This window comes from Rana temporaria, chromosome 7 (assembly GCF_905171775.1).
Source record: "Rana temporaria chromosome 7, aRanTem1.1, whole genome shotgun sequence".
In the NCBI taxonomy this organism is placed as follows: Eukaryota; Metazoa; Chordata; class Amphibia; order Anura; family Ranidae; genus Rana; species Rana temporaria.
The window spans coordinates 180,725,085-180,747,300 of NC_053495.1; the positions used below are offsets into that span (position 1 = coordinate 180,725,085).

The following is a 22,216-nucleotide window of genomic DNA, read 5'->3' on the forward strand; positions in this document are numbered from 1 at the left end:
AAACAACAGAGCCCCCCTTTACACTTTAGAGCCCCCGGAGTCTCCCCTTATACATTAGGAAAGTCCCTTTTCATATCAGGAGTGCCTCTTTACATATCAGGAGTGCTCCCTTATACACCAGAGCCCCCATATTACATATCAGGAGTGCTCCCTTATACACCAGAGCCCTCCTTTACATATAGGGAGTCAGGCCCCGACTGGGACAAAAAATAGGCCCGGGCATTTTAGACTGAGCAGCCCGGGGGATGTGGGGTGAGATAAAGAAATATAGATAGACAGAGAGAGAGAAATTAAGAAAACTAGATACAAAGGAAGATAGAAGGAAGGTGGATAGATAGATAAAGAAAGAAAGCTAGATAAAGAAAGAAGGGAAGGAAGGAAGATAGAGATAGATAGATAGATAGATAGATAGATAGATAGATAGATAGATAGATAGATAGATAGATAGATAGATAGATAGATAGATAGATAGATAAAGATATAAAAAGATAGAAAGAAAGAAGGGAAGGAAGGAAGATAGATAGATAGATAGATAGATAGATAGATAGATAGATAGATAGATAAGGGAAGGAAGATAGATAGATAGATAGATAGATAGATAGATAGATAGATAGATAGATAGATAGATAGATAAAGATATATAAAGATAGAAAGAAAGAAGGGAAGATAGATAGATAGATATATAGATAGATAGATAGATAGAGAAGGGAAGGAAGGAAGATAGATAGATAGATAGATAGATAGATAGATAGATAGATAGATAAAGATATATAAAGATAGAAAGAAAGAAGGGAAGATAGATAGATAGATAGATAGATAGATAGATAGATAAAGAAAGGAAGATAGATAAAGATAGAAAGAAGGGAAGGAAGATAGATAGATAAAGATAGATATAGATAGAGAATTTACAACCCCTTTAAGTGAATATAGCTAGAGAGGGAGGACATTTTACTAAAAGTGCCTCTAAAAGGGCTACAAGTGGTAATATTATAAAAGAGATTACACCTTTCTCTTATCATTTACTATTATTCCAAGACTTGGATCTTCCTCGTCAATTTCTCATCAATGATTGGGTTCAGAAGCATCTTCATCTCCCCCCCTTCCCCCCTTTTTACCCACCATCTCTCTCTTCACCCCCTTTTTCCCCCTCTCCACTCCCGTTCCCCCTTTTTTACTGAACTGTCCCCCTCTTCATCTCTCCTTCCCCCCTTGTCCCTCTTTACACTTTCCTGTCCCCCTCTTTACCTCTCCTTCCCCCCTTCAACCCCCTATCCCCCTCTTCACCTTCCTGTCCCCCTCTTCACCTATCCTTCACCCCCCCATCCCCCTCTTCACCCCCCTGTCCCCCTCTTCACCTCTCCTCCCCCCCCTTTACCCCTTGACCCTCTCTTCACTTTCCCATACCCCTCTTCACCTCTTCTTCCCAGCCTTCACCCCCTGTCCCCCCTCTTTACCTTCCCATCCCCTTCTTCACCTCTCCTTCCCTCCCTTCACCCCCCTGTCCCCCTCTTCACCTCTAATTCCCTCCTGTCCCCCTCTTCATCTTCCCATCCCCTTCTTCACTTATCCTTCCCCCTTCACCCTCCTGTCCCCCACTTCACCTCTCCTTCCCCCCTTCACCCTCCTGTCCCCCTCTTCACCTTCCCGTCCCCCTCTTCACCTCTTCTTCCCTATTTCACCCCCCATCCCTTTCTTCGCCTTCCTGTCCCCTCTTCACCTCTCCTTCCCCATTTCACCCCCCCCCCTGTCCCCTTCTTCACCTTCCATTCCCCGTCTTCACCTCATCTTTCCACCTATCCCCCTCTTCACATTCCTGTCCCCCCTATTCACCTCTTCTTCCCCCCTTCACCTGTCCCCCTCCTTACCTTCCTGTCCCCCACCTCACCTCTTCCCCCCCCTTCACCTGTCCCCCTCCTCACCTCTTCTTCCCCCCCCTTCACCTGTCCCCCTCCTCACCTCTTCTTCCCCCCTTCACCTGTCCCCCTCCTTACCTTCCTGTCCCCCTCCTCACCTCTTCTTCCCCCCTTCACCTGTCCCCCTTCTCACCTCTTCTTCCTCCCTTTACCTTGCCCCTCCTCACCTCTTCTCCCCCCCTTCACCTGTACCCCTCCTTATATTGATGTCCCCCTCCTCACCTCTTCTTCCCCCTTCACCTGTCCCCCTCTTCACCTCTTCTTCCTCCCTTCACCTGTCTCCCTCCTCACCTCTTCTTCCCCCCTTCACCTGTCCCCCTCCTCACCTCTTCTTCCCCCCCTTCACCTGTCCTCCTCCTCACCTCTTCTTCCCCCCTTCACCTGTCCCCCTCCTTACCTCTTCTTCCCCCTTTCACCCCCCTGTCCCCATCTTCACCTTCACATCCCGCTCTTCACCTCTTCTTACCCCCTTCACCTGTCCCCCTTCTTACCTTCCTGTCCCCCCTCCTCACTTCTTCTTCCCCCCTTCACCTGTCCCCCTCCTTACCTCTTCTTCCTCCCTTCACCTGTCCCCCTCCTCACCTCTTCTTCCCCCCTTCACCTGTCCCCCTCCTTACCTATTCTTCCTCCCTTCACCTGTCCCCCTCCTCACCTCTTCTTCCCCCCTTCACCTGTCCCCCTCCTCACCTCTTCTTCCCCCTTCACTTGCCCCCCTCCTTACCTTCCTGTCCCCCTCCTCACTTCTTCTTCCCCCCTTCACCTGTCCCCCTCCTTACCGCTTCTTCCTCCCTTCACCTGTCCCCCTCCTCACCTCTTCTTCCCCCCTTCACCTGTCCCCCTCCTTACCTATTCTTCCTCCCTTCACCTGTCCCCCTCCTCACCTCTTCTTCCCCCCTTCACCTGTCCCCCTCCTCACCTCTTCTTCCCCCCTTCACTTGCCCCCCTCCTTACCTTCCTGTCCCCCTCCTCACCTCTTCTTCCCCCCTTCATCTGTCCCCCTCCTTACCTCTTCTTCCTCTCTTCACCTGTCCCCCTCCTCACCTCTTCTTCCCCCCTTCACCTGTCCCCCTCCTTACCTTCCTGTCCCCCTCCTCACCTATTCTTCCCCCTTCACCTGTCCCCCTCCTTACCTCTTCTTCCTCCCTTCACCTGTCCCCCTCCTCACCTCTTCTTCCCCCCTTCACCTGTCCCCCTCCTTACCTTCCTGTCCCCCTCCTCACCTCTTCTTCCTCCCTTCACCTGTCCCCCTCCTCACCTCTTCTTCCCCCCTTCACCTGTCCCCCTCCTTACCTTCCTGTCCCCCTCCTCACCTCTTCTTCCTCCCTTCACCTGTCCCCCTCCTCACCTCTTCTTACCCCCTTCATCCCCCTGTGCCCTTCTTCCCCTCTCCTTCCCCCGTTTCACCGTCCCCCCCGTCCCCTTCCCCACCTTTCTGTCCACCTCTTTATCTCTCCTACACCCCACTGTAGGTGTAGGTTCCCATCTCCCTCTTCGCCTCTTCTTCCCCCTCTTCATCTTCCTGTTTCCCTTCTCATTAAAATGTTGGCAACTATGATATTGTTACAAATGATACATAAAAATAGGGTTTTTACAACAACACATGTTGATTAGCTCATAGACAAAATAAAAATCAGGTTTATGTAACAAATTAAAAAACTTAAAAAACAACAACAATGTTAGTAATTTATACCAACAGGTACACTGAACTGAAACACAGTAAATAGTTGTGCGCAATCACAAGAATACTTTTTATAGCAAACAAAATAGATTGGACATGTGCGCCTCCTGCTGGTTATTTTTATTTATTTTTATTGCAGCCTTGATGAACAAACATATGAGGGGAATTTTTACAATGCAGTGAGCCTGACATTAAAGCGGGGGTTCACCCAAAAAAAATGTTTTAACATTACATCTAGCATACTAAGCATACTAAGGACATTTACTGTATGCAGGTCATTTTTTTTTTCAGTACATACCGTTATATTGTCTTTTTGTCCAGGGCTTCCGCGTTCTGATGACTGTGGGACTGGGCTTTCCTATCCCTGCCTCAGGGTTCTGATGACTGCGGGACTGGGCGTTCCTATCCTTGGATTACATGATTGACGGCTTGTGAAACAGTTCCCCTGTCGCACAACGCGCGTCACCAGATTTCCGGAAATAGCCGACCTGCGAGTCGGCACTATACACCGCCTGCGCCCGCCGTGTAGAGCTGACTGCGCAGGCGCCATATAGTGCCGACTCGCAGCTCGGCTATTTCCGGAAATCTGGTGACGCGCGTAGTGCGACAGGGGAACTGTTTCACAAGCCGTCAATCATGTAATCCAAGGATAGGAACGCCCAGTCCCGCAGCCATCAGAACCCTGAGGCAGGGATAGGAACGCCCAGTCCCGCAGTCATTAGAACGCGGAAGCCCTGGACAAAATCAGAATATAACGGTATGTAAGGAGAAAAAAAAAAAAGACCTGCATACAGTAAATGTCCTTAGTATGCTGGCTCTAATGTTAGAAATTTGTTTTTAGGGTGAACCCCCGCTTTAAGCTCTCATTTACATTGACTGTGGCTTTGAAATAATGCAACTTCATCTGGAATCACACAATTTTAAAAGTCTGTGCAACTTGCAAGAAATCTGTGCGGCTTCATGCACAGATGTCTATGCAAGTTGCACCCCAAATCAACAAAAGTAGTGCAGGAACTACTTATGCAAATTAAAAAATTCCAGCCAACAATTTTTTTTTTTTCCAGGCATCCCCTCACACTGTATTAACCACTTAAGCCCCGGACCATTTTGCAGCTAAATGCCCAGGCCAGGTTTTGCGATTCGGCACTGCGTCGCTTTAACAGACAATTGCGCGGTCGTGCGACGTGGCTCCCAAACAAAATTGGCGTCCTTTTTTCCCCACAAATAGAGCTTTCTTTTGGTGGTATTTGATCACCTCTGCGGTTTTTATTTTTTGCGCTATAAACAAAAATAGAGCGACAATTTTGAAAAAAATTCAATAATTTGTACTTTTTGCTATAATAAATATCCCCCAAAAACATATATAAAAAATTCCTCAGTTTAGGCCGATACGTATTCTTCTACCTACAGTATTTTTGGTACAAAAAATCGAAATAAGCGTTTATCGATTGGTTTGCGCAAAATTATAGCGTTTACAAAATAGGGGATAGTTTTATTGCATTTTTATTAATTTTTTTTTTTTACTACTATTGGCGGCGATCAGCGATTTTTTTCGTGACTGCGACATTATGGCGGACACTTCGGACAATTTTGACACATTTTTGGGACCATTGTCATTTTCACAGCAAAAAATGCATTTAAATTGCATTGTTTATTGTGAAAATGACAGTTGCAGTTTGGGAGTTAACCACAGGGGGCGCTGTAGGAGTTAGGGTTCACCTAGTGTGTGTTTACAACTGTAGGGGGGTGTGGCTGTAGGACTGACGTCATCGATCGAGTCTCCCTTATAAAAAGGATCACTCGATCGATACGCCGCCATAGTGAAGCACGGGGAAGCCGTGTTTACATACGGCTCTCCCCATTCTTCAGCTCCGGGGAGCGATCGCGACGGAGCGGCTATAAACGAATAGCCGCGCCGTCGTCCCGGATCGCTCCCCGAGGGAATCTGCCCGCCGCACGCAGCGGGGGGGGTCCTGATCGGACCCCCCACCCGCTAGAAGGCAGGGACGTATATATACGCCCATCTGCCTGTCCGTGCCATTTTGCGGACGTTTATAGTCGTGCGGCGGGCGTTAAGGGGTTAATAATAAACATAAAGGCCCGGATTCACGTAGCACTTACGCCAACGTATCTCAAGATACGTTGCGTAGTGTAAATGTGCGCCGTCGTATCTATGCGCCGTACCCATAGACCTAGATACGCCTGAAAATAGTCTTCCTCCGACCGACGTAACTTTCCTACGCCGGCGTATCTTGGGCGCATATTTACGCTGGCCGCCTCATTGCAAATATGCAAATGAGTGAGATACGCCGATTCACAAACGTACTTGCGCCCGGCACGTTAATATACGTGGTTTACGTAAGTCGTACGGCCGGCGTAAAGTTAAGCCTCATAAAGCAGATGTAAGTCATGTTAAGGTATGTTAAGGTATGGAACAGCCATCGTATTTTACGTCGTTTACGTAGTAGTACGTGAATGGGGCAGGGCGTAGGTTACGTTCACATCGTAAGCATAGAGCCGTCGTATCTTAGGGAGTATATTCAACGTGCTTCTGAGCATGTGCGCGCATGCGCCGTTCGTTCGGCCCATTATTTGCATGGGGTCACGCTTCATTTAAATGTATCACGCCCACTTCCATCTACTTTGAATTAGGCTCCCAGAACACAAGGGGAACCAGTGAGGATGCCGCTGCGCAACTCGCGCATGCACCGTAGGGAATCGGGCAGTGAAGCCGGAGCGCTTCACTTCCTGATTCCCTCACCGAGGATGGCAGTGGGGGCAGCAGAGTGACAAGCGATCGCTCGTCCTCTGCTGCCGATGTAGCTGGACTCCAGGACAGGTAAGTACCCTAAAATTAAAAGTCAGCAGCTGCAGTATTTGTAGCTGCTGGCTTTAATTATTTTTTTCCGGCGGAGATCCGCTTTAAGCACCAATCTGTATGCTTACCCTCTAAGTATAAATACTCCATCCTCCCAGGACAAATCCACCCCCCCCCCCCCCATTTCTCCTAATACAAAATGTCTATCCCTCAAATTTCCTCTCTGAATATACATCCTCCCTCAACCCCCTAGTAATCCCAACTAGCACAACCCCCCCCCCCCCAAAAAAAACATTACTTATCCTAGCACAAATACTCAACACCTCAAATTTTCCCTCCAAATACACCCCCCCCCCCCCCCAACTCAAAATCCTTCCTCCCAGCACAAATTCCCCCAACCATACCTACTAGCACAAATCCCCCCCACACCAAAACAAAAATATAATAATTCACTTCCTAGCACAAATTCCTACTCTCCTCTACCATATCGCCTCCTCTAGTACAAGCCCCCCGAATCCCCCCTCTAAACACAAATCCCCAAATCCTCCCTACTATCACAGATCTACCCCCCCCCCCCCCAAAACAAATCCTTCCCCTAGCACAATTCCTCTACCCCTCAATATTCCCCTCCCTCAGCACAAACCCTCCGAATCCCCCCTCCCAGGACAAATCCCCCAATCCTCCTTACTATCACAGATCCACCCCCCAAAAAAAATTACTTCCCCCTAGTATAATTCCTCTACCCCTTAATATTCCCCTCCCTCAGCACAAACAATTCTTCTACCTCTCAATTTTCCCCCTCTCTAGCACAAACCCCCTGAATCCCCCCTCCCAGCACCTATCCTTCAATCCTCCCTACGATCACAGATCCACCCCCCCCCCCCAAAAAAAAAATTACTTCCCCTAGCACAATTCCTCTACCCCTCAATTTCCCCCATCTCTAGCACAGCCCCCTGAATCCCTCCTCCCAGCACAGATGCCCCAATCCTCCCAACTATCACAAATCCACCCCCCTCATCCCTACTATCACAAATCCCCCCCCCCCAAAAAAATCTATTCTTCTAGCACAAATCCTGAACCCCTCAATTCTCCCCTCTGAACACCCCCCCCCCCCACACACACACACACAGACTCCAAGTCCCTCCTTTCAGCACAAATTCCTCAACCCCACCAATCATCCCTACAAGCACAAATCCCCGCCCCCCCCAAAAAGAAATTCCTTTGTATAAACAATCAGCACAGCCCCCCCCCCCCTGTCAGGATTGACTCTCCTCTACTCGTGTCTGTCAGACGGGAGTGAGGAAAAGCCGATCAACGACTCTTCCTGTTTACATCGTGATCAGCCGAGATTGGACATGGCTGATCACGTGGTAAAGAGCCTCCATCAGACTGACACACTGCACCACCGATTACCGCGATGCCCGCCTCCGCGGGTGCGCGGCGGTTGTTATCCTGCTGGACGTCATATGACGGCCAGTCAGGATAACTGAACCACCCCACGTCCTTCATGCAGAAAGTGGTTAAGCAATTTTTAGGGCAAAATAAATGACATTTGCCTAGAGCAGCCTTTTCCAACCAGGGTGCCTTGAGGCTTCTTCAGGGGTGCCTTGGCAAAATTCCTAAAAAATGCCCCAAAATTGTATACAAGCCGGTGGGTGGATGAAGTCTGCCTTTTAGGCCTCGTACATACGACCGAACATGTCTGCTGAAACTGGTCCACTGACCAGTTTCAGCAGACATGTTTGGTCGTGTGTACAGCCGACCGGACCGGATTCCCGGCCGAGGGGACTTTTTCCAGCGCACAAATGTTTCTTAGCATGCTAAGAAACATGTCCGCTGAAAGCCTGTCCGTCGGACGTGTTCGGTCGTCTGTACAGACTCACCAGACACGTCCGCTCGGCCGCCATCCCGACGCATGCGTGGAAGCATTGAACTTCCAGGGCCGCGCACGTCAGCACGTATCGTGTACGCGCGAATTTCTGTCTGATGGTGTGTACAACCATCAGACAGAAATCTCCGAGGGGACATGTCCGCTGAAAACGGTCCGGCGGACCGTTTTCAGCAGACTGTCCCCTCGTCTGTACGGGGCCTAAGTTACACAAAGCCACAGGTTTTCATTGTACACCATTACAACCTTCTAGCTGCCAAACTCCTAACGACCAATGGCAGTCAGTCGCCTGCGTATCATCCTTGTTTGACCCTCCCTTGCCTCTCTGCATTACCTTTGGGGGTCTCATTAGCTGAGTGATGGAGAAAAACTGAGGGAGAAGAGAAACATTGGAATACTAGTCGGTACCAGTGTGCAAAAGTGTATTTGCTTTGGAAGAATAAATTACCTCTAACGTTGGGTGTCCTACATGTGGGTATGTTGTTGCCTTATGTAAAACTATTAGAATAGTTTTTACATTTTAGAATGGGGCACCTCAAGACTGTCCTTCATTTTGGAGGGTGACTTGAGATTGTCCAAAATTTTAAAGGGTGCCTTGACTGAAAAAAGGTTGAGAAACACTGATCTAGAGCACCCCTTTATTTTCCCTCATGATGTCACAGGTTGGAAGATCCAAGTCGAAGATAACAGCTAGCAATGTGCAGCCATGTTGTGTTTGCGTACCAAAGGAATTCAGGAAATGTGCCTGAACACGTCACTGACAGAAGTATGAGGAAGTGCTGAGCACAATGCCTGTGACAACCTCACTGACAGGAAGCCCTCAGACGGGACTTTCTTGTTCAGTTCACCTTTTTGTGACAGGAAGTCTCGTAGAAAACACTAGAAACCAATGTGCGGTTGGAAGGGGAAGGCGGGCCCATTCACGTAAGAGATAATTCAATCTATCTCTGTGTTTCTGCCCCTTTCCGGCTTTGCCTTTTCCAAACACCTGACTGCAGTTTGCCCCTTTGCCGGATGCTGTATGAACAGGAAAGCCTGAGGGGGGAGGCCAAGATGACTACACTGAGGCTGGATGAGGATGACATGGCAGAAATTAAAAGGGATGTAAGTACAAAAATGACTTGGTTTTCAGCAGACGAGGTTTACGTATTTAAACGCAAGGGCCGCTTTGGTTAATTTGCTTACTAAATGAGTCAGAGATGATACAGCGTACCACAGACAGTCCCATACAAGTACACACAGACTTTAGAGCATGGGTCCTCAAACTATGGCCCTCCAGTTATTCAGGAACTACAATTCCCATCATGCCTAGTCATGTCAGTGAATGTCAGAGTCTTGCAATGCCTCATGGGATGTGTAGTTCCGCAACAGCTGGAGGGCGGTAGTCTGAAGATCCCTGCTTTAGAGGGCCACCTAATATCCAACCCTGGTTACGTTTCCTTGTCAGGGATGAGCAAAATAAGGAGGTTTTGCTTCCCAAAATCTTAGATAAAATTGTGAAATAATGCCATTTTGGCAATTTGCATGTAAAGGTGAATTTAAAGAGTCTCTCTAGGCCAGTGGCCTCCAAACTGTGGCCCAGGGGCTGGATGTGGAACTTTGCTTGTCTTGATCAGGCCGTTGGTGTGCTATTCCTCTCACTGATACTAACAATGGGGTATAATTCCTGTCACTGATACCAACTGTAGCACTACCCCCGTAGGAGCTGCTGGTTTAGATTGAGTGTTGCACGTTACCTCTAAGGCTTCGTACAGACGGACGGACTGTCCGCTGAAAACGGTCCGCCGGACCGTTTTCAGCGGACATGTCCGGCCGGAGATTTCTGTCTGATGGTTGTACACATTATCAGACAGAAATCCACGCGTACATGATACGCGGTGACGTGGCCGCTCCGTCGCCGCGACGATGACGCGGCGACGTGCGCGGCCCTGGAAGTTCAATGCTTCCACGCATGCGTCGAATCACTTCGACGCATGCGAGGGATGGCGGCCGATCGGACATGTACGGTGAGTCTGTACAGACGACCGAACATGTCCGACGAACAGGCTTCCAGCGGCCATGTTTCTTAGCATGCTAAGAAACATTTGTCTGCCGGAAAACGGTCGGCTGGACAAATGTCCGCTGGAAACCTGTCCGGTCGGCCGTACACACGACCGAACATGTCTGCTGAAACTGGTCCGCGGACCAGTTTCAGCAGACATGTTCGGTCGTGTGTACGGGGGGCCTCAGTTTCGTTGTCAGGGGAAAAAAGTCTGTAGAAATTGCAATGTCCACACAAGATGTAAAACCTTAAACTGTTAGGCCCAGGTTCTCAAACGAGTTACGCCGGCGTATCTCCAGATATGCCGTCGTAACTCTGAGTACGAGCTGTCGTATCTATGCGCCTGATTCCTAAAATCAGTTACGCATAGATTTGTATTAGATCCGACCGGCGTAAGTCTCTTACGCCGTCGTATCTTAACTGCATATTTACGCTGGCCGCTAGGGGCGTGTACGCTAATTTACACCTAGAAATATGTAAATCAGCTAGATACGCGAATTCACGAACGTACGCCCGGCCGACGCAGTACAGATACGCCGTTTACGTTAGGCTTTTCCCGGCGTAAAGTTAACCCTGCTATATGAGGCGTAGATGCGGCGTACCAATGTTAAGTATGGACGTCGTTCCCGCGTCGAATTTTGAAAATTTTACATCGTTTGGGTAAGTCATTCGCGAATAGGGCTGAGCGTCATTTACGTTCACGTCGAAAGCATTGGCTTCTTGCGGTTAATTTGGAGCATGCGCACTATACTTATACGGATGGCGCATGCGCCGTTCGTAAAAAGCGCCATTTACGTGGGGTCACATAAAATTTATATAACACACGCCCACATCTACCACATTTGAATTAGGCGGGCTTACGCCGGCCCATTTACGCTACGCCACCGCAACTTTCGTTTGAGAATACGGCACTTGCCTGTAAAAGTTGCGGAGGCGTAACGTAAATAGGATACGTTACGCCCGCACAAAGATACGCCATTCTACGTGAATCCGGGCCTTAGGTTTTATTTTTGCTGCATAAAACTTGTGAAGAAAGTGGAGAGTCCCAGTATTCACCACTCTCTCGTGAGTGGATATTGCTCACCCGGATAGAGCGCTGTCACATGGCCTAGCAGCCGGAATGATACACGAACAGTATGAGAACAGTCTCTGCCACAGACCGTCTGAGAACGAAAGATGGATAGTCAGGGATCCTCTGCCACAGGATTTAAGTCCCAAACGTCCTGCCTCACAGTAAAAGAGCCTTTAAGCCGATCCAGCGGACTTTAAGACAAATAGAGTAGTGGATCCCTTCATAACAAAGTCACCAGGCCTATCCAGAGACATTAGCTTGCCTTGCTTGGTCTCCTCCAGGGCAGGTCCTCCCCCGGTTTCCTTCGTTAAAGCGGTAGTTCACCCTCTCGTACTTGATTTTACCATTGAGACAGGCATTGTAGCGCGAGCTACAGTATGCCTGTCCCGATTTTTTTAACCCCGTACTCACCTCGTAGTCGTCCATCGTAGATTTCGGCTCCCGCGGGGAATGGGCGTGCCTATGGAGAGGGAGGATGATTGACGGCCGGCCCTGGCACGTCACTCTCCCCGAAGACAGCCGGAGTAGGTCTCGGCTCTTCACGGCGCCTGCGCACAGGCTATGCGCACGCGTCGTGAAGACCAAGCCTATTTCGGCTATTTCCGGAGAAGCGTGACGCGCCAGAGCCGGCCGTCAATCATCCTCCGTCTCCAGAGGCACGCCCATTCCCCGGTATCTTCGATGGACGACTACAAGGTGAGTATGGGGGGAAAAAATTCGGGACAGGCATACTGTAGCTCGCACTACAATGCCTGATTTAAAGGTAAAAGAAAAAAAATTATTTTTTTTCCCGTCGATAGGGTGAACCCCCGCTTTAAGCAGCTTTCCCCACTTGGATGGACAGCTTGGGACCCCCTTTAGAATCATAGGCCCCAGCCAGCATAGCTGAGCCTACTCAATAGAGATGCAGAATCGGACCAACGTGGTCCCGGGGCTGGAATCAAACACACGTGCCTCGTGCCAGGAGAGCCACGAGGCGAAGGACCCCGAAAAATGGCGTCTGCCCTTAAGTATCTCTTCACAGCATGCACAGCGGGGAACCACTTCCACTGGGCTGCTGCCGAGAAGGGTCACTTAACACACCATGGTTCGCTTGAGTTCCAACATGGGCCTGAGGTGGTAACGCCACCTACAGGCAACAGGGTAAAAACCTACCAAGCATAACCATTAGCCAGAACAGAGGCAAATTTCACTAAAATTCAACAAAGTCTGAGCCCACTATTGGCTCAGACGCCTTCTAAATTTATGATAGCGCCCCAGTCATTGGGAGCAGGATGCTACACAAGAATAGGGCACTATTATTTCCATTGATAGCAATGATGGGGCACTATTCCTCCCATTGACAGCAATGATGGGACACTATTCCTCCCACTGACACCAGTAATGGGGCACTATTCTCCACCACTGACATCAATGATGGGATACTTTTCCTTCCACTGACATCAATGATAGGATACTATTCCTCCCACTGACACCAATAATGGGATATTATTCCTCCCACTGACACCAATGATGGGACACTATTACTCCCACTGACACCAATGATGGAACACTATTCCTCCCACTCACACCAATGATGGGATACTATTCCTTCCACTGACACCAATGATGGGATACTATTCCTTTCACTGACACCAATGATGGGACACTATTCCTTCCACTGACATCAATGATGGGATAATATTCCTTCCACTGACACCAATGATGGGACACTATTCCTTCCACAGACACCAATCATGGGGTACGGTTCCTCCCAATAACACTAATAATAGGATAATATTTCTCCCACTGACACCAATGATGGGACACTATTCCTTCCACTAATACCAACAATGGGACAATATTCCTACCATGAATACCAACAATGGGGCATTGTGTACTCCCATTAACACCAGGGCATTTCGAATCATGCTGGCCACAGCTGGCCCATTAAAGTGTGAAGGACAGTAAACTGGTCCTTTGTTCAGAAAGTTTGGAGACCCCCCACTCTAGGCCAAAGTTTTTATTTACTTTGGAGTGCTTGGGTTAGAGTCAGACCTGCTGACAAGTCTTTATTGCTCTTTGTGTCCACATTGATGAGATTTCACCACTCTATTTGTCCTGAAGACTATTGTCATTGAGACAGAAAATTAGGAGAAATCTAAAATTTCAGTTGTACTCAGAACAAAAGGTAAAGGGAGTTTTTCAATGGGGACACCTGTCTTATCACTGGTACCAACATTAGGGCACTATTTCTGCCACTGATAGAAATGATGGGGCTCTATTCCTCCCACTGACAATGATGGGGCACTATTACTCCCACTGACACCAATGATAGGATACTATTCCTCCCACTGACACCAATAATGGGGCACTATTTTTCCCCTAATACCAACAATGGGGCAATAATCCTCCCATGAATACCAATGATGGGCCATTGTTTACTCCAATTAACACCAGGGCATTTTTGACTCCCGCTGGCCACAGTCTGGTCCCTTAAAGTCTGAAGAACAGTAAACTGGTCCTTTGTTCAGAAACTTTGGAGACACCTCCTCTAGGCCAAAGTTGTTGTTTACTTTGGATGGTTTGGGTTAGGGCTGGTCCCTCTGAAAAGTCTTTATCGCTCTTTGGGCCAGATTCAGAAAAGAGATACGACGGCGTATCTCCTGATACGCCGTCGTATCTCTGAGTCCGGCCGTCGTATCTATGCGCCTGATTCATAGAATCAAGTTACGCATAGATATCCCTAAGATCCGACAGGTGTAAGTATCTTATATTAGGCTGCAATTTCACGCTGGCCGCTAGGTGGCATGCGCCGTTCAAAAAAAACGTAAAATACGCGGGGTCAAGCCTAATTTAAATAAAACACGCCCCCAACATCCCCATTTGAATTACGCGAACTTACGCCGCAACACATACGTTACGCCGCCGTAAATAAGGGCGCAAGTTCTTTCTGAATACAGAACTTGCGCCCAAAGTTACAGAGGCGTAACGTATCGGAGATACGTTACGCCGGCCGGACAGATACGCTCAGGTATCTGAATCCGGCCCTTTGTGTCCACATTGAGGAGATTACTATTGTGATCGAGACAGAAACTAAGGGGAAATCTAAAATTTCAGTTTTCCTCAGAACGAAAGGTAAGGGAGAATTTTCCAATGGGGACACCTGTTCTGGAGACAGCTGTCTAAAGCTAGCGTAAAGCTGGCCATAGATGGACTCTTTTCTTTTGTTCAGCCCAAAAAAATTAATGGGTTCCGGCCATCCACACAATCGAGGTGGATAGAGGAATCCTCCCCGCTTGCACATTGGATTCTAAATGCAGGGACTCACTCCGCTGTCAGAATACGCTGATGTTGGCCATGTTGGTAGAGGACCAGGACTTTGCTTTCTCATGCTAGATCTGACCACAGATGAATGGTTATCTAACTGGTAGAATATTCATGAAGCAACAGGAGAAGTGCAGAAAGCAGGGGGATCCTTGCTCTGCAGGTCCTCTAGTACAGCTTCCTCTCCAGCATGGAAAACAACAGGCAGCAACACATTGATATAACCAAATCCCAAGATTGACGTTAGGAGACCACAGTGCCTTAGATCGTATATTGATGATATACAGCTATGAGGATACAGGACAGCAGTGCCTAGGCACCCTCACATACCTGAAAGTGCACTGCTATTATTGAGGAGGAATTCCAGAAAAAAACATACATTTTCGGGGGAATGCACAATGTACAATTAAGAATTTTTCTTAGAATATATCCTTGGATTACTCATGTCCTTGTCTCTCTACCTATCTCTCCATTGAGACACAGACAGCCTTCGACACCTCTGGGACTTTTGGATGCCTACGTCTGATGCCATATAACATATGTTGTTCCTTCCTCTGACCTCCATGCCATTGCTTAGCCATGTACTTATATAGGGGTCAAAGGATGCAACCAGGGTGCATGTTGGGGGACACAGGCATTGGACACCCCTGGAAATGTTGAATTCCAAAGACACTGAGGGAGGCTGCAGGGCTGAAATTGAACAGAGGTAGGAGACATGCGCTGGCCAAAAGGTGAACTTAATGGCGTTTCTCTTAGGCCGCGTACACACGGTCGGTCCATCCGATGAGAATGGTCCGACGGACCGTTCTCATCGGTTCACCGCTGAAGCGGCCTGATGGTCTGATGTGCGTACACACCATCAGTTCAAAATCCGATCGGGTCAGAACGCAGTGATGTAAAACACACGACGTGCTGAAAAAAACGAAGTTCAATGCTTCCAAGCATGCGTCGACTTGATTCTGAGCATGCACGGGTTGTGAACTGATGCTTTTGTGTACTAACCATCGGTTTGGTCAGCGGGCCATCGGTTCGGTTTTAAAGCAAGTTCTCTAATTTTTGTCCGAAGGACAACATACCGATGGGCCGTACACATGGTCGGTTTGGCCTGATGAAACTGGACTTCAGGCCGTTTTCATCGGTTTGGACCGACCGTGTGTACGCGGCCTTACAGGGAGCTGTGCTAATCAATTCCTTAGAGACCAGAATGTGTCTCTTTAAGTAGATCATTAAAGTAATATTAAACCCAAAACCAATTTTTTTTTTATATTGCAGCTTATCAATCATTAGATGCGGTGGCTGCATTAGTTTTCACCTGGTGATCTGGCCAGTAGCACACCTCCTGTATTAGCGAGACACAACTTTGGAGGAATGAGAATAGGAGGCACAGCAGACAGCATCATTGTCAGGCCAGGGGGGGGGGGGCAGTTGGTGTTAAATGTACTAGCAGATTTAAATACACTGACAATTTGAAGCCAAACTCACACTTTATAATCAGTTACAGCAACAGTTATTTTCCTTTTGGGACAAAGGTTTTCCATAAATAAATAAAAGCTGATCATTAAGCTGATCTAATCACCCCCATCAGTGATAAATGGTCTGTCTCTTCCCTGTAAACGGATACATTCTGCTGGAGAGCTTGTGATTTAAAAACAAAACAACAACAGCCTTGCTGTCTGGATCTTCAGATGAAAATAGAAGAAAAAAAGCCCCAAAAAAAGGAAACATACAGCCATCACATCTAAGGATTGGTAAGCTGAAATATAATAAATCCTTGCTTTTAGGTTTAATACTGCTTAAAGTGGAGGTTCCATCAAAAAAACAATTTTGCTTTAAACTGTAGCTTACGACTAAAAAAGAAAAAAAAAAGAAATTTTTTTTTTTTACTCATCTGGAAATGCCTGTTGCTATGCGGTCCCACAAAATCTGCCTTTGAAACCACCTAGGATTCTGACATCATCTCCCTCTAATGCTCCTGGGAAATGTGTGTCATCATTTCCCAGGATGCAGTGCGCTACCCAATTATCACTCCCCATCCAAGACTTCCAGGAAGTGAGGGCCAGATTCACAGAGAAGATACGACGGCGTATCTCCTGATACGCCGTCGTATCTGTTGTTCTATCTATGCGACTGATTCATAGAATCAGTTACGCATAGATAGCCATAAGATCCGACAGGTGTAATTGTTTTACACTGTCGGATCTTAAGATGCAATACCGTGGCCGCCGCTGGGGGGGAGTTTGCGTCATAAACCAGCGTCGGGTATGCAAATTAGGAGTTACGGCGATCCACGGCGGCAAAGTTAGTCGTTTTTTTTTGGTGCCTTAACTTTACACAGCAATCGTATTGCTGTATAAAGTATGGCCGTCGTTCCCGTGTCGAAATGTAAAAAGTAACGTCGTTTGCGTAAGACGTCCGGGAATACGGAATTAGGCTACGCGCGTCGCCGTTCGAAAAAATTACGTCACGGCGCGCAAAGCACGGCGGGAGTTCGGAAACGGAGCATGCGCGGTAGGTCCGGCGCGGGAGCGCGCCTAATTTAAATGGCACACGCCCATTTGAATTGGCCCGCCTTGTGCCGGAGGCCGCCGGCGTAGGTTTTCATCGCAAGTGCTTTGTGAATCAGGCACTTGCGATGAAAAATCATCTACGTGAATCTGGCCCTAAGTGCCTGTAGGCTTCACAATGCCCACAAGCAAAATGACAACGGTGTAGATATAGTTGTATAAACTATCTTTTTTGAATATCTATGCGGATCGGCGGCGGATTATAAAATAGTAAGTGACCAGATTTATATTATAAAAACGCATGATGAAAGGACATACATTTAAAAAATGCTAATTGTGGTTGGAACTCCGCTTTAAAACCTGTCTAAAAAAACATCAAAAAGGCTAGGCATATATTCTTGATTCCACTGGTTGTTTTCCAGGCCATCGAATGCCTACGTCACTACCTGTGCGACAAACTGATTGCGGAACGGCACTTTGATTACTTGCGTTCGAATAGGATACTAAACAAGGACGACACCGAGGAAATTATGAACCAGACTACCAGCAGTAAAAGAGCGGGCGAGCTGCTGGACCGACTGGCGAAAAACCCAAAAGGCCTTGACAAGCTGATTGAATCAATTAAACTGCTACGAACGCAGGATTTCCTCATTGACAAGATCACAGACGAGGTACTCCGACTGAAAAACAAGAAGCTGGAATCCAACAAAGGTAAGTGTGTCCCGCTCAAGGCTGTAATGTAAACTATAAAGCTGTGTATTGAAGATAAGACAAAGCCTTTATTAGGTCTTAGAAGAGATTGCTGTATTCCTTTATACTGCTTGTTATGTATATTTTAGCCTTGGGGTATTTCGACTGAGAACAAACCTATCCATTTCCCATGCGGTGTCCATCTGGCACTTACAATCGACTTTCAAACACTATGATGTAATGATACAATGAATAAGAAATAATGAAAGAAACATGCATCAAGACAAAAATGATAATTAACCCCCTCACACCGACGTAAAGCCTCGTACACACGATCAGTCCATCCGATGAGAACGGTCTGATGGACCGTTTTCATCGGTTAACCGATGAAGCTGACTGATGGTCCGTCGCGCCTACACACCATTGGTTAAAAAAACGATCGTGTCAGAACGCGGTGACGTAAAACACAATGACGTGCTGAAAAAACGAAGTTCAATGCTTCCAAGAATGCGTCGACTTGATTCTGAGCCTGCGCGGATTTTTAACTGATGGTTGTGCCTACTAAAGATCGGTTTTGACCCATCGGTTAGGAATCCATCGGTTAAATTTAAAGCAAGTTAGCTTTTTTTTAACCGATGGTTAAATAACCTATGGGGCCCACACACGATCGGTTTTGACTGATGAAAACGGTCCATCAGACTGTTGTCCTCTGGTTAACCTATCGTGTGTACGAGGCCTAATGGCCTTCTGCTTCAAGGGGTTGTACCGGGGTGATGCCTGCAGCTGCACGTATCACCCTGGTACCGTTTTTAGAGCAGACGGTCGACTTTTTTGGAATAACAACTGATGTGTTTAATCAGCCACTCAGCTGTTATTACAAGAAGTATAAGTATAAGTATAACAATTTTTTTTAAAAATTGTTTTTTTGTTTTTTTTTTACAATTTTTTTTATTTATAATGCTTTCTTTTTTTTTAAGGTGGGGGGGGGGGTGCGGACCGTGTCAGCGCGTTTTTTCTTTTATTTTCTACAAGAATTTTTTTATTGTTTTGTTTTTTTATTCTTTATTTTTTTTATACATTTTTTTTAAAATGAAAGCGTCTTCTCTTCATTCATAAACTGAAACATTGTAAACACAGGTTCAGTTATGTGAATGGACAGATTCAGTGACCACTGACTCTGTACATTCGGAGCAGTAAGGAGCCGGATTTACCGGCTCCTACCCCGCTCTCTATCCTGACAATTCCAGGGGGTGGAGGAGGACCACAGAAGGGGAGAGAAACACGGCGGGATACACGGCGGGATACACGGAGGGAGAGAGAAACACGGGGGACACAGAGAGAGAGAGAGAAACACGGTGGGGGACATGGAGGAAGGGAGACAGACTGCAGCAAAATGGAGGGGGGCTGGAGGAGGACACGGGAAAGTCAGCGGTGATCGTGTGTGGGGGAATTACAAGCACCGATCACCGCTGATTTTAAAGCAGCTGAAAGACGTGCGGGGGGGTGTAGAGAGAAGTGGCGAAATTACTTTTAAATCTATACAGCGCTGATCGGTGCCTGTAACTTCCCCATGCACTGATCACCGCTGACAGTACAAGTATTGGGTGAAGCATCAGGAGCATTTGCCCGAGTACAAGTAGTCGGGCAAATGCTTGGTATCGGTCCCGATACCGATACTAGTATCGGTATCGGGACAACCCTATTACAAACCCCAGATTTCTCAATAAAGCGTACCTGTCCCATGCCTATTGCTGTCAGAAGGGATGCTTACATTCCTTCTGACAGCAATACAAATTATTAAAAACATTTAAAGTGACAGTGTTTAAAAAAAAATAAAAAAATGTGAGGTATCAGCTTGAACGTCATGGTTATTTTAGCACCAGGCCTCCTATGTAAATCATGTTGTAATTTGTAAAGGCTTTTAAAGCGTTGCCAATGGATAGTAAAATAGACATAATTCGGCCTAACATCATCTTTTATATTTTAGAAAAAAATTGGGTTGATTATCCTGTTTTTTTGCATACATTTTTTCCCCCCAAAAAATTGCATTTGAAAAACAGCTGCGCACATATCCTGTAACATAAAGAAATTTCAAAAATCCACCAATTTATTCTCTAGGGCCTCTACTTTAACCACTTTTCAGCTTTCAGCACTGTCACGATTTGAATGACAATTGCGTGGTCATGCGACGTGGCTCCCAAACAAAATTGACGTCCTTTTTTTCCCACAAATAGAGCTTTCTTTTGGTGGTATATGATCATCTCTGCGGTTTTTATTTTTTGCGCTATAAACAAAAAAATACTGACAATTTTGAAAAAAAAAAAACACAAAATGTTTTACTTTTTGCTATAATAAATATCCCAATTTTTCTTTTTTTCTCAGTTTAGGCAGATATGTATTCTTCTACATATTTTTGGTAAAAAAAAAATCGCAATAAGCGTATATTGATTGCTTTACGCAAAAGTTATAGCGCCTACAAAATAGGGGATAGATTTATGATTTTTTTTACTAGTAATGGCGGTTATCTGCGATTTTTGTCAGGACTGCGATATTGCAGCGGACAGATCAGACACTTTTGACACTAAATATGCACTGATTACTGTATAAATGTGACTGACAGGGAAGGGGTTAACATTAGGGGGTGATAAAGGGGTTAAATGTGTTCCCTAGGGAGAGATTCTAACTGTGGGGGGAGGGGACTGACTGGGGGAGGTGACCGATCGGTGCCCCTATGTACAAGGGACACACCATCAGTCTCCTCTCCCTGACAGGACGTGGATCTGTGTGTTTAGGCGCACGCCCTCTAGCGGCCAGGAGGCCCGAGGAAGTCATATGACAGCCACCCAGTATGGCAGAGCCACCTTGTGGCCGTAATATTATTATAGGCGGGATGGTAAGTGGTTAAAAAATATGTAATATTTGGGGGTTCTAAGAAAATTTCAAGCACAAAATATGGATTGTTACATTCAAACAAAAAGTGCCAGAAAAGGCCTGGTCTTCAAGTGGTAAAAAGGCAATATCTTATAATACCCAGTGCTTTAGCAAACTGTCATTCATTTAGCGATTATTTCCACTTTAATGGTTTTTATGTAAATCTTGTCTTGCAGGTTGCTGCCTGAGCACTTCGCCGGCCACACTGAATGGATTAAGTAGTGATCTTTATAGACAGTACTCCTCAGATGGCAAGTTATTGTCACCGGAAACAGAATCCACGGTTCTTTATCACCCCGAGGGTGAATCCAGCCTTTCTCCTTATTTTAACACAACCCTGACATTAAACGATCAGTCTGCTGTAGAAAACAGAGCAAGGAGCCCCAGGCAAAGTTCTCCCTATTCACTTCGGCTCCCTAGACCCGGAGAATTCGGAGCGCCTCCTCTGCCAGTGACCCTTCCTCAGGAGCATGAAGACGTGTGTCTCAGCATCCCCATTGACAGTCAGTTTCAACCCCTAAGGTCCACTTCACCCTCCAACCTCTGAAAATAACCAAGACGGCGGGTCAGAACGTATTATCATCTGACAAAGCACCACAATTTTGGAAAGATTCTCAAATAACATTTATGGACACCAAACTGTACCGGGAATAAATCATGCAGCGTTTAACATTAACACAAACACACTATGGGGTGTATTTATAAAATATCTGCATAGCAATTCCACCCAGTGAAATGCATGTATATTTGTTTTGTGGGAAGAGGGGAAAAAAACACTTGTTATTAGGCTATTTCGAACGCTGGTCCAATACTTTGATTTAAAATGGAAAATACCACTTTTGGCCACTAGATGGCTCTAAGTGTCAGAGGAAATGCCTATAAAACGTAGCCCCATCTAGTGGCCAAATTTGGTATTTTCTGTTTTAAAGAATCTTACCTTGCCCTCCCCAAAGTGAGCCCCTCATTAGCCTCATGCAGCAGATGTTAATTCTATAAGCACAAATGCTCAGGGCACTGAAAAGCACACTGGTGCTGGGACACTCTGCATTCCTACACACAGAACTGAAATAAAGCTGATACTGTCAAGCAGAGCGATTTCCACCTAACACAGTAGTATAGTCCCAGCATGACTTCATCAGGGAGGGGTGGGGGTGGGTAGCGGGTGATCAGGTAAGTAAACACAGTACAGTATTAATAACCCCGCTACTGAACACCAATGCAGAGGGTGGCTAATTAATATTATTACTGACCACCAAGGTCGAAGGTCTTTTAAATAACGATGCCACTGACTATGAATGCAGGAAATGGGTTAGGGGGGTGGTGGGGAGGGGTTTGGGAACAGTAGAGCGTTGCCACTGACATACATTGCAGGTAT

The 22,216-nt window shown here is 46.8% G+C and overlaps 1 protein-coding gene across 1 annotated transcript; it reads left to right on the forward strand.

Annotated features, from left to right (window-relative positions):
• The first annotated feature begins 9,049 nt into the window (after positions 1-9,049).
• BCL10 (BCL10 immune signaling adaptor) lies at positions 9,050-21,523 on the forward strand. Its single transcript, XM_040360561.1, has 3 exons — positions 9,050-9,401; positions 17,643-17,931; positions 21,018-21,523. Exons 1-3 carry the CDS (start codon positions 9,312-9,314, stop codon positions 21,386-21,388), a joined length of 750 nt encoding a protein of 249 aa, XP_040216495.1. The 5' UTR covers positions 9,050-9,311; the 3' UTR covers positions 21,389-21,523.
• Positions 21,524-22,216: the final 693 nt, after the last annotated feature.